Below are 11,334 nucleotides of genomic sequence, written 5' to 3'. Positions count from 1 at the left end.
CCTTGGGGCAGGATGGAGTGGGAGTGGACGTGAGGTGGCCAGGGAGGATGCTTAGAGGGTCTGGAGGCTGGGGGCCAGGTCGTTCCAGTTGTCCAAGAGGAAGTGTTCACAAGCCTTGAAGGTGGTGTAGAACTCAGAGGAGAGGCCGGTGACATTGGTGGTCACGTACTTGAGGACGCCCGGGGTGGCCTGGTTGTAGTAGGACACCTGCAGGACAGGGAGCCACACCCAGGGAGGATGGGGTGGCCTGGTGAGGTGCACTGAGTGGACATGAGGCCAGGGGGCAGCAGCCTTGTTGCCTGCCAGGGAGGCAACAAATGCCAGTCAGCACCTAGGCCATACAGGACTGAGTTACTGGCAGGCATGACCAGCTGGATTCCCCTGACTCCTCTCTGGGTGCTGACAACCCTGGCTTCCCTCTGTCACCACACACTATACTCTCATCACGTGTCTCCCTTCTCAGCTGGGAGGCTGTCCCCAGACTGAGGCACAGAGTGGAGGTGGCTTACCCATCATCACATAGTTAGGTGGGCCAGGCCCCCACCTCCAATTCCAGGCTCAGTCCCTTCCCTGAGGGCTTGGAATACCCATGACTCAGATACTCACCTAACATATAACCACAGTGCCTCCCTTCCCATCTCCCACTCCTAGCTAAAAGCAGGGGCCCAGAGCAGTGGGGGATGGCTCAGCGGGGGGAGACCCCTCGGGGCCTCCTTCCCCACCCCCACTCCCCTGTACCCCCGCCCTCCGGCACCCACCGGCAGTGCTTGTCCCACACGGGCCTCCGGCGGAGGTCAGAGAGCAGCAGGAAGGCCTGGGCTGTGTCCACGTGCACCAGCATCTCCATGTGGAAGGAGAGGAACTTGTCCTCCTCTAGAGTGTACAGGCGGACCTGCATGGGACAGAGGGCAGCCTCGTTCCCTCGTCTCCTCCTCAGACTATGCTGGGGACCCAGGCTGGAAGTCAGGGCCACACTGATTGCTGTGTGTCTGTGAACAAGTGACTCAACCTCTCTGAGCCTCGGTGGCAGCCCCGTGAAAAATGGGAGATCCAGCACAAGTGGATAGGAAGGTGTCTGAAGAAGCAGGGACTTCATGGATAAGCCCACTAGTCAGATGGAATGGTACTTGACGTGAAACGCAACACACTCATCCCTTCACACAAGTGAATGCACTGTGCCTAAGGAAATACGTCAAAGGTTACATGCTGCACGACTCCCTTTACTGGACATTCTCAAACAGACCGAACGAAGGGCACGGAAAACTGGTCTGTGGTTTCCAGGGATTGGGAGGGAAGAGGCTTGATCACAGAGGAGACAGAAAAATCGGAGGTGTTATGGAAATGCTCCGTATCTTGATTACTGTCGCGATGATGTAACTTCATGTGTTTTCCACACTAGCAGGATTACACACTAAAAAGGGGAAGTTTTACTGTATGTAAATTATGCCTCAATTTTTTAAAATATCAAACATTTTCTTTTTAAAAATAAAAAGATAAAGAAGCAGTAACTAATGCGAAACCAGAATGGATCCTCAGAGCCAGGCGTCCATCCAGCCACTGATGTCACTGTGGGGAGGTGACCCACCCCAGGACACAGGCAGAAGTGGCAGAGCTCAAGCCCCTCCTCAGCCACCCTCACCCCCAGCCCCCAGCCGAGCCACGCCAGGCCTAGAGGGGGCGGGCATGCTGCTATAACTGGGGTGGTTTCACGGCTCTCACAGGGCCTTTTAGGGAAGCCCCCTCTGACCTGAGTGGTTCGAGAGGGTTGGCTGCTCAAAGGAGAAAGGAAAGCTGGGAGGAGGGGTCCGCTACCTGGTTGCTCTCCGAGGACAGCACCCAGTTGTCCTTGGCCACGAGCATCTTCAGGGAGGAGACGTTGTTGTAGCTCAGGTACACCTGCCCAGACACAGAGCAGCCTCACCCTCCCCTTCCTCGGGGGCTCGTGCCAGGGCCACTCTGATGTGTGGAGAGGAAGCTGCACGTGAAGAAAGGAGCCCCAGGCTTTGGGAAGGGAGGCCCGGCTGGGCCAGACTCCTCCTCCCCTTGGGACCTCAGCTCGCTCCTGCCAAGCAGGGGGACACGGGAAAGCCCCTGGCTCACCAGCCTGGCCTTGAGGCAGAGTATCCTGTCCCCTTTGGGCCTCCTCCAAGAAGGGAGGGTTGCGGGTCCCCTACAGGTCTGAAGGCTGTCTGCACAGAGCAGAAGGCCTGACCTGGTTGCTAGGATCCCAGGGGACAGAGAGGGGCATCTCTGCCTGCTTACAGGACACGATGTACTTCCTGGGAGAGAGGGAAGATGACAGATTTGGTCCCTCTGGGGCCCACCTCTTCTCAGCAGGCTTACTGGGTGCCAGGCCCTGTGCTCAGCCCAGCAGGGTGGGAGGCACCCCTACCTGGCCAGGGAGACTGGCTGGGCACACAGAAGACAGCAGCTGAGGACACGCACACTCAGAGGTGGGGACTCGCAGGGAAAGGTGTAGACCCGTAACCCTTGCCTGAGTGAACCCTTGTGCCTCAGTGTCCTCATCTGTAAAATGGGATCAGTAGTCACAGCTGCCCCCTCATGGGGTCATCAGAAGAACAGTACTGGGCGTATGGTAAACCCTTCCTAAGCACCTTTTTCTTATTAATATCAAATGGTGAACCATCGTGTGTTTCCAGCACTTTCAAGCTTGTAAAGTGCTTTGACAGTGGTCATTCACACCTGGATTTGCATCTCAAGCCATTGCTCATCTCCTCTCAGAGCCTTTGCTTCTTCATCTGCAAAAGGGGCATCAGAATCAATGGGAGAGACTCAAGATGTAAAAGAGGCCACACCTGCCCGGGTTCAAATTTTCATTCTGAGAATCATTCCTGTCTGTGTGCCCGTGGACACCAAATCCCTCTGTACTCAGCATCCTCACCTGTTCAAGGGGCCAGTAAGACCACTGTTTCAAGAGGCCAAGACCAGAGACCGCCTGGATGTAAACACCCAGCCCAGGGGCAGCTCCAAAGACAGGTGAGTTCCCAGGGGCAGGGAGCAGACAGGGAGTTGAGACAGAACTGAAGCCGTGTCCCTTCCCACCACCTGGCCTCCACTTGCCTGTCCAGACGGATCTTCTTCCTGGCACAGCCAGTTTGCCCAGCCCCCATTATTGCCCTCCTTCCCCAAAGGGCCCAAGGAGACCCTCCCTGCAGTCCTAAAGCGGACTTCAGTCTCACAGGGGCAGCCTGGACAGCGCAGTGCCCGGTCACTGAGGCCCAGCCCCAGCTTCCCCTCACACCCATGAGTGACTTTGGGAACACCACCCGCCCTCACTAAACCTGCTTCCTCCTCCAAAGGGGACTTGCTATGGGCAGGCACGCTTCTGAAGAGTTTCCCGTGCCAGACTTCCACCAAGCCTCGTGACAACCCTCTGTGGATGGCACTAGCACTACCCCCTTTTTACTTTATTTTGGCAGCGCCATGCAGCTCGTGGGATTTCAGTTCCCAACCAGGGACTGAACCTGGGCCGTGGCAATACTTTGGCCATCTGATCGGTGGAGCCGACTCATCTGAGATCTGATGCTGGGAACAATTGAAGGCAAGAGGAGAAGGGGACGATAGAGGATGAGATGGTGAGTTAGCACCTCCGACTCAATGGACATGAATTGAGAAAACTCAGGGATATAGTGAAGGATGAAGGAGCCTGATACGATGCAGTTTATGGGGTCCCAAAGAGTCAGACGGGCTTCCCTCGTGGCTCAGATGGTAAAACATCTGCCTGCAATGCGGCAGACCTGGGTTCAATCCCTGGGTTTGGAAGATCCCCTGGAGGAGGATATGGCAACCCATTCCAGTACTCTTGCCTGGAAAATCCCATGGATGGAGGAGTCTGGTAGCTTACAGTCCATGGGGTCGCAAAGAATCAGACAGGACTGAGCGACTTCACTTTCTTTTCTTTCTTTCTAAAGAGTCAGACATGACGTATCAACTCAGCAACAACAACATTAGATATCATTGTTTCATGCAATCAGTTTTTGTTTTGATTTAACTGTCTCACAAATGAATATTTTATCTGATCAAGTAACTGAGCAGGACACTATGGGGCCTTCCCAGGACAGAACCACCTCCTCCTTTGCCTCCACTTGGCTCTTGTTTATAGGAAAACTTTAGCCTCCTAGGCCTTCCTCAAGTTCCAAAGAATAAATTTAATCAGAGAAGTGAGAAAAGGCAGAAGCAAAGGAAAACAGTCAAACAAGACAAAATAAGTTTAGCCATTAAACAAAGTCATGGACCTTTTGTTCCTCCTCAAGGGCTATAATAATATCCTGAGCCATGTCCTTTTAGCTGTTTTGCAGAGAATGAAAGCTCCACCAGGTGGAAGAAGTTAACTGTGTGCTGTCCACAAGTGTGTAGACCCCAGTCCACTTGGAACCCAACTACCTCACCATCAACCTATCAGAAGAGTCTACCAGCTGATCACACACCCCACAACCTCCCTCATTCCCTCCCTCCCTAACCCTGTGTTTAAAATCCTTTCCCTAAAGCCATTGGGGAGTTTGGGTCTTTTAAGCACTAACTGCCTAAAGTCCTTGCTCGGTGCCGGGTAATAGATGCTGCACTTTCCTTCACCGCAACCCAGTGTCAGGAGATTGGCTTTACTGCACACAAGGGGGCGAGTGGACCCAAGTTTGATTCAATAGTGATCATTTTTTAAATTCAATCACAGACCTTCCATCTGGGATCAATTTCCTTCTGCCTGAAGAATAGCCTTCATAAATTCCTCAATAAGAATTTATTAGTGATGGGGCTTCCTGTGGTTGAGAGTCTGCCTGCCAATACAGGGGACTTGGGTTCGATCCTTGGTCCAGGAATATCCTGCATGCTGTGGAGCAACTAAACCTCTGCACACCAGCTACTGAGCCTGCACTCTAGAGCCTGGGAAGCACACCTGCTGAGCCCCGGAGCTGCAACTCCTGAAGCCCGTGGAGCCCCTGCTCAGTGACGAGAGAAGAGCCGCCTGTGCGCTGCAACAGAATAGCCCCCACTCGCTGCAACTAGAGAAATCCTAGTGCAGCAACGAAGACCCAGCGCAGCCAAAAATAAAATGAACAAATAACATTTTTAGAAAATAATTTATTAGTGATACTCAGATCTTGTTTACAAAAAAACTATTTTATCCTCATTCTTGAAAATATTGTCACTGCATGTGGGATTCCAGGGTGTCTGTTATTCTGTTTTAGCACATCAGAGTGAATCTCCCACTGCCTCTGGCTCCCATTGACATATCTGGCTCATTATTCCACTGGAATCATTTCCCAGTCTCATCTCCTACACAGTTTCTGCTTTAGCAACACAGTGGTTCCCCCAAACTCACAGTAACGTTTCTTACCTTTTTGCCTTTTCTCAGGCTGTTGCTTCCATCCAGGGTGCTTTCTTCCTCCTTTTCATCCCCATTCCATCTGCATGACTCCTACTTATCTGTCAAAAACCAGTGGTACCTTCTCTAGGAAGTCCTCCTTGGGCCCCTCCCCACAGCTCAGGACTTTCTCTCTGCTCTTGCAGCATAGATCAGAACTGTATTATAGTGTGCTATAAATCTCTGGAAACTTGTTTCCCTCTCTGCACTGAGAATGCTTTAAGAACAGAGACCACATCTTATGTATCTTTGCACACCAGGTACCTGAGGCCTGGCCCATACGTGGTACCAAATATACTTGGCAAGTATTTCAATACTTCAGTAAGTATTTCCTGAAGAAATGTTTTACTCTCACTTTGTCCTCCCAAACCTCACTCTTGCCCTGTTCTTTAACACTTAATCTGTTCTCTGCCACCTCCTCTCCACTGGGGTTCTGCCTCTGATGACATGGCTGAGTTGAAAGTCTTGTCCTCGATCTTCATTCTCTGCCTTCCCTAGAGCATCTGCTTTATGATGCTCAAACTTAGGAATCCTCCTTCCTTGATCTCTGGAGCACTTCACTCTGCTGGTTCTCTCCCTGACCCAGATTCTTTTTCTCTTGTGTTGTTTTCTGTGTCCCCATTCCCTACCCCCTCTTAAAAAAAAAAAAAAAAAAAAACCTCCTTACATCTGTGTCCCCTGGGATTCTGGGCTTGGGTCTCCCCTCTCTCACTTGGGATCTTGTCTATACTCCTCGCTTCAATTATGGTATCCATGCACATGGCTCCTGAATAAGTCAGGGTCCAAGGTGGAAAGCAAGAAACCACACTAAGTATTTCTCCCCAATGCAGGGATTGACCCGGGTCTCCTGCATTGCAAACAGATTTTTTACCATCTAAGCCAGCAGGGAAGCCTCGTTTGAAACAGAGGAAGCAGGGACTTCCCTGGCAGTCCAGTGGTTAAGACGCTTCCATTGCAGGGGACACAGGTTCAATTCCTGGTCAGAAGCGAATCTTGCATGCCTTGCAGCCAAAAAAAAGTGTAAAAAAAGAAAACAGTTTCATGATGATAGTGAGGAGCCAAATGGGCGGAAGGCAGGGATACCAGAGTGGGAGTAGGAGCCATTCATTGCTAGACACATTCCCTGAAGCAGAGGAAAAGAGATGACAAAATACACTGCCTCTCCCAACCTCTTACTCCATCCGGCCAGTGCTTCCCATTGCTTGACGCAGCTGGAAGGCAGACAAGGGGGCAGGGTTGAACTCAGTGCAGGGCCAGGGAAGAGCCAGGAGTGGATCTGCGGACACCCTGGGCTGAGACTAACATAGCCCCATCCCTGGGCTTCCTGCCCCAACTGGTTCATCATCTACATACCTGACGTGACTCATCACGTCTTACTTGAATCTTCTTCCCACAAAACACGTTCCTCCTCCCAGCTTTCTTATTTCTATCAGTGGTCCCTGATTCTCCAAGAGACAGGCTGAAACCTTCCAGCAAAGCCTCTGACTCCTCCCTCCCTCTCCTCCTTCCTCCACGTGGTGTCAGTTTCCAGGTCCAAAAGATTCTTGATGAAAATACGCACAGATCCTCCCCTTTCCTCACACCTAATTCAGATCTCCTCTTCTCTCACTGTTTTTTTTTTTTTTTTCTTTTACTTTGCAGCATGTGGGCTTTCTCTAGTTGTGGCACGCAGGTGTACTTGCCCCACGGCATGTGGGAGTTTAGTACCCACACCAGGAATCAAACCTCTGTCCCCTGCACTGGGAGGTGGATTCGCAACCACTGGACCACCAGGGAAGTCCCTTGTCTGGCTTCTAACAAGAGCTTCTTCGCTGGGTTCCCTACTTCCGTTAACCTTTTCCTGATTCATGCTACACCACAGCCTGCCATCACCAGTGAATCAAAGATGGCTTTTTCCACCCTGCAGCCTTATTGCCCCACCACAGGCTCACTCAAACCTCATGACTTAACAGCCTTCCCCCAGTTCCCCTAGGATGTCCTGTGCTCCCTCCTTCTGAGCCTTGGGTCATCCTGCGGGTTATCTGGAATGCCACTTGCTCTTTCCTCTCCCCCAGTGGAAACCCCACCCAACCATGCAGCTCCACACTGATGTAAATCTTAGGGAATGAAATCTTTTTTTTTTTAATTTGGAACGCTTCACGAATTTGCATGTCATTCTTGCGCAGGGGCCATGCTAATCTTCTCTGTATCGTTCCAATTTTAGTATATGTGCTGCCGAAGCGAGCATGGGAATGAAATCTTAACAGCAGATTCCAGAAGCCTTAAAAATGTGCAATTCTACTTCTGAGAATCAGGCCTAGAACATCATCAGGAATATGGCCAGAGAGGCTCATTGGAGCATTTGCTTATTAGTAAAAGACTGTAAACAATCCAGGTATCCAACATGGAAGGTAATGGTTCCATAAACTAGGGAAACAGCCATTGATTGAGATTTTATGCATCTATTAAAAGGGAAAATTGCAATCATATGGGGAAATGCTCATATTATGTATGTGAGGGAAAAGCAGATTACAAACTCATGTTTTATAAATTATATACATACATGAACAACAACACATCATCTTTATCAAGCATTTGGTAGGTACCAGGTACTGTCACAAATGATTTACATGTGTTTTGTCATTTAACCCTCATGACAACCCTACAAGGTAATAAGTGAGGAAACTGAGGGACCGAAAGGTGAAGTGACTGCCCCAGGTCACACAGCTAGTGAGTGTCAGGGCTAGAAGGGAGGACAGGCGCCCAGAGCCTATGCATTTAGATATGCTGTCCCCCACAAGCAGAGGAAACCCAACCGTTTTTTTAAACAGGCAAATATAAATATTCCACAGGCCAGATTATACTACTTTAAAACCTAACAAATACAATAAATGTTGGGATGTGGTACAGAGCAATATCACAAGACAATTCTTTTTGAAGGTTGTTTTTTATGTATGCATAGAAAAAATGTATAACAATATACATCACAACTTTAATAATAACTTTCTCAGAAGGAAAATATTATTTTTTTTTTCTTTTCTTTTTTACTAGCTTTGATTTTTTTTCAAAATCTGGAGTATGTATATATTACTATTTTCCTGGTTTTGGGTTTTAAAAACAATGTATGATCCAATTAGGAGAAGGCAGTGCCACCCCACTCCAGTACTCTTGCCTGGAAAATCCCATGGACGGAGGAGACTGGTGGGCTGCAGTCCATGGGGTCGCTGAGGGTCGGACACGACTGAGCGACTTCACTTTCACTTTTCACTTTCATGCATTGGAGAAGGAAATGGCAACCCACTCCAGTGTTCTTGCCTGGAGAATCCCAGGGATGGCGGAGCCTGGTGGGCTGCCGTCTATGGGGTCACACAGAGTCAGACACGACTGAAGTGACTTAGCAGCAGCATGATCCAATTAGGGCAGCAGCTGTGGCACATTGGTGTCTCTGTCCTCGACATCTAACACAGTAAATGGCACAGAATAGGTACTCGGTAAAAGTGAAATGGATGTCCTTTAGTTATAGATCCTGCCTCCTGCACAGTCACTCTAGAAAGGGATTGCAGGATAATGTGAATCCACAAAGCTCAAGGATATGAAACAACAGCAGGCAATTTTCACAGAAATGAGGCTACTAAGTATAGGAAATCATTTCAATGCTGCATTCTTAGGACTCAGTAACCACTTTTCTCTTTGAAACTAAGTATTTTCAGTGGTTTATTATAAATGTACAATGACAGTTGTGAACATCAGTTGATTTTGGCGGGGTGGGGGCAGAAGCTTGAGAACTGAGTATGTTGGTTGCCTTGCTACTTAAAATAAAATGGGCTTCCCTGGTAGCTCAGCTGGTAAAGAATCCACCTGCAAAGCAGGAGACCCCTCTTCCATTCCTGAGTGAGGAAGATCTGCTGAAGAAGGGATAGGCTACCCACTCCAATATTCTTGGGCTTCCTTGGTGGCTCACCTGCAATATGAGAGACCTGGGTTCGAGCCCTGGGTTGGGAAGATCCCCTGGAGAAGGGAATCTGTACCAGTATTCTGGCCTGGAGAATTCCATGGACTATATAGAGTCAGACAGGACTAGCGACTTTCACTTCATACTTTATACTTCCTTAAATAAAGTGGCCACAGTGCTTGCCCTTGAACAGGTCTCAGTAATCAACAATCTTACGGGAAGTAAGGGAGTGTAAGAACAAAGGGAAAGCCCTCAAGAAACAATAGTTCAGATAAAACAGAGTCCTAGTTCTTCCTCAAGGGGTATGTGTAAACAATCTGACAGGGAGTTCTGCCAGAACTAAGGCTTCCACCCAGGCGGAGGATGGGATGTTGACCTTTCCTGAGCTTCATGATTTCAGTCAACTAAAACTTGGACTCCATCATCTTTTGCCTCAATTCTATGGGGAATTCTCCTCTGCTCAAGCCCCTTCATAAACACACATGTACAACTGCTCCTATTTTGCTGTTCCTGGAGACGTTGCTTTGGGAAAGTAATAAATCCTCCTCTGGATCTTTGGCTTGGTTGTGTCTTTTGACTTGGCACGGAAAAGACAGTTTTCAAGTAAGGGTGTGGGTAATTGAAGTAACCCAGGAAAGAGAAGCTGGGTCTAGGTGGACCTGTGGTGGTTCTGAGTGGAATGGCCTGGGAGGTCATGTGGCTCTGTGACAGGGAATGGGGGGATAAGAGGTGTGGAGGGGGGCCTCCTCCAGCCATTCCTCAATAACAGCTTCCAGAATCATTCTCCAAAATGCAAAGCTGAGCATGTCCCTCTCCTGCTTATCCCACAGACGAAGGCTCCCTATGCCCTCCTGGTTGGAGTCAAGCTCTTTATCAGGGTGACCCAGCCCTGCTAGCCTCCCCAGCCTTCTCCCCTGAGCATCCCTATCTCCCACCTGGCAGGGTCCAGCCCCACTGCACAGCTGCCCTCCTGGGCAAGCCCTTCTCCCACATGCTCTGCTCCCTCCACACACACTGCCCCCTCATCTAGAACAGCCTTTCCTAGCCCTGGTCCCACATGGCTCTCTAAGTCCTCCACGTCTCCCCTGAAAGTCACATGGCCTGCCCAGGAGGCTGGGGTTCCCAGTTCCCCTGTGCTCATCAGGGATCCATCAGGTCCCACCTCGGAGGCCATGCTATTAGCCCATCTTACAGGCTGTAACCCCACACTCCTGCAGCATCAGCTCTAGAACAGTGGCTCCACCTAAGAGATGCTGGAGCCCCTGACAGCCCCCATGTTCTCCTCTCCTACCATATGTCACAGGGGGCTGATGGGTCCCCAGAGCTAGCATGGTACTGGGCACAGAGTGGGGCTCAGTACCAACATCAGTTTTCTGTCTCATGAGGAGTGTCATGGGCAATGGGGTCCTGTGGCCTGGAGACCAACCCAGAAGTCTTCCTCCTGCCAAAAGCCAGAGCTGAATAAAGACCCTCTTCCTCAAAGGCAGCCTGCAGAGGCCACAGAGCTGAGAGAGGCTGCTATGCTGAGTGCCTCAGAATCCACCAGCATCCTTTCCAGGGATGGACAACACACAGCCTGCTGGGTGGAAAGACCCAGGCTTATACCTCAGCTCTGCTGCTGACCGACTCCCACTCCCTTATCTGAGATGCAGGAGTTATACTTCCCCACAAGAATGTCACAAAGACTAAATAAGCACACAGTTCTAAAGCGGATGCCAAGCAGGGCCCTGTGGGGTACCTGGGCACTGAGGTCTCTTTGTCATTTCTTATAGGCCAAACTCCAGGCTCCATGACCTCTTGGTTCCAACTGGTAGAACAGTTGCTGATCAAGAGAGGAACAGCAACATAACTACCTGAGGCAAGATTAAAGGGACCATAGAGGCTCATCAAGATAAGAGACTAGATCACCTGAGACCCTGCAAACGCCCTAATCTTGCCAGCAACCCCTCCGTTTAGAAACTGCAGAAGAAGGAATGAAGACCGTTACTGCCCTGATCCTTATCACATACTCCTGCCTGACTAG

General features: G+C 50.0%; 1 protein-coding gene and 1 non-coding gene across 2 annotated transcripts; both read right to left on the bottom strand.

The window, feature by feature from the left end:
* Window positions 1-660: 660 nt before the first annotated feature.
* On the bottom strand, window positions 661-2,276 carry LOC147375394 (acyl-coenzyme A thioesterase 11-like). The gene is made up of 3 exons (XM_086389996.1): window positions 2,213-2,276; window positions 1,813-1,896; window positions 661-892 (listed from the first exon to the last, which is right to left on the bottom strand). Exons 1-3 carry the CDS (start codon window positions 2,246-2,248, stop codon window positions 686-688), a joined length of 327 nt encoding a protein of 108 aa, XP_086246122.1. The 5' UTR covers window positions 2,249-2,276; the 3' UTR covers window positions 661-685.
* Window positions 2,277-7,500: 5,224 nt separating this feature from the next.
* LOC147375393 (U6 spliceosomal RNA) lies at window positions 7,501-7,607 on the bottom strand. The gene has a single exon (XR_015161768.1). It is a non-coding gene; the product is annotated as a U6 spliceosomal RNA (small nuclear RNA).
* Between the last annotated feature and the right edge of the window lie 3,727 nt (window positions 7,608-11,334).

Source organism: Bos grunniens, chromosome 3 (genome assembly GCF_055505025.1).
Source record: "Bos grunniens cultivar Pamir isolate PY7600 chromosome 3, Bosgru_T2T1.0, whole genome shotgun sequence".
NCBI lineage: Eukaryota > Metazoa > Chordata > Mammalia > Artiodactyla > Bovidae > Bos > Bos grunniens.
The sequence above is the reverse complement of the archived record's forward strand: the minus strand, read 5'-3'. Positions and strand labels throughout refer to the sequence as shown.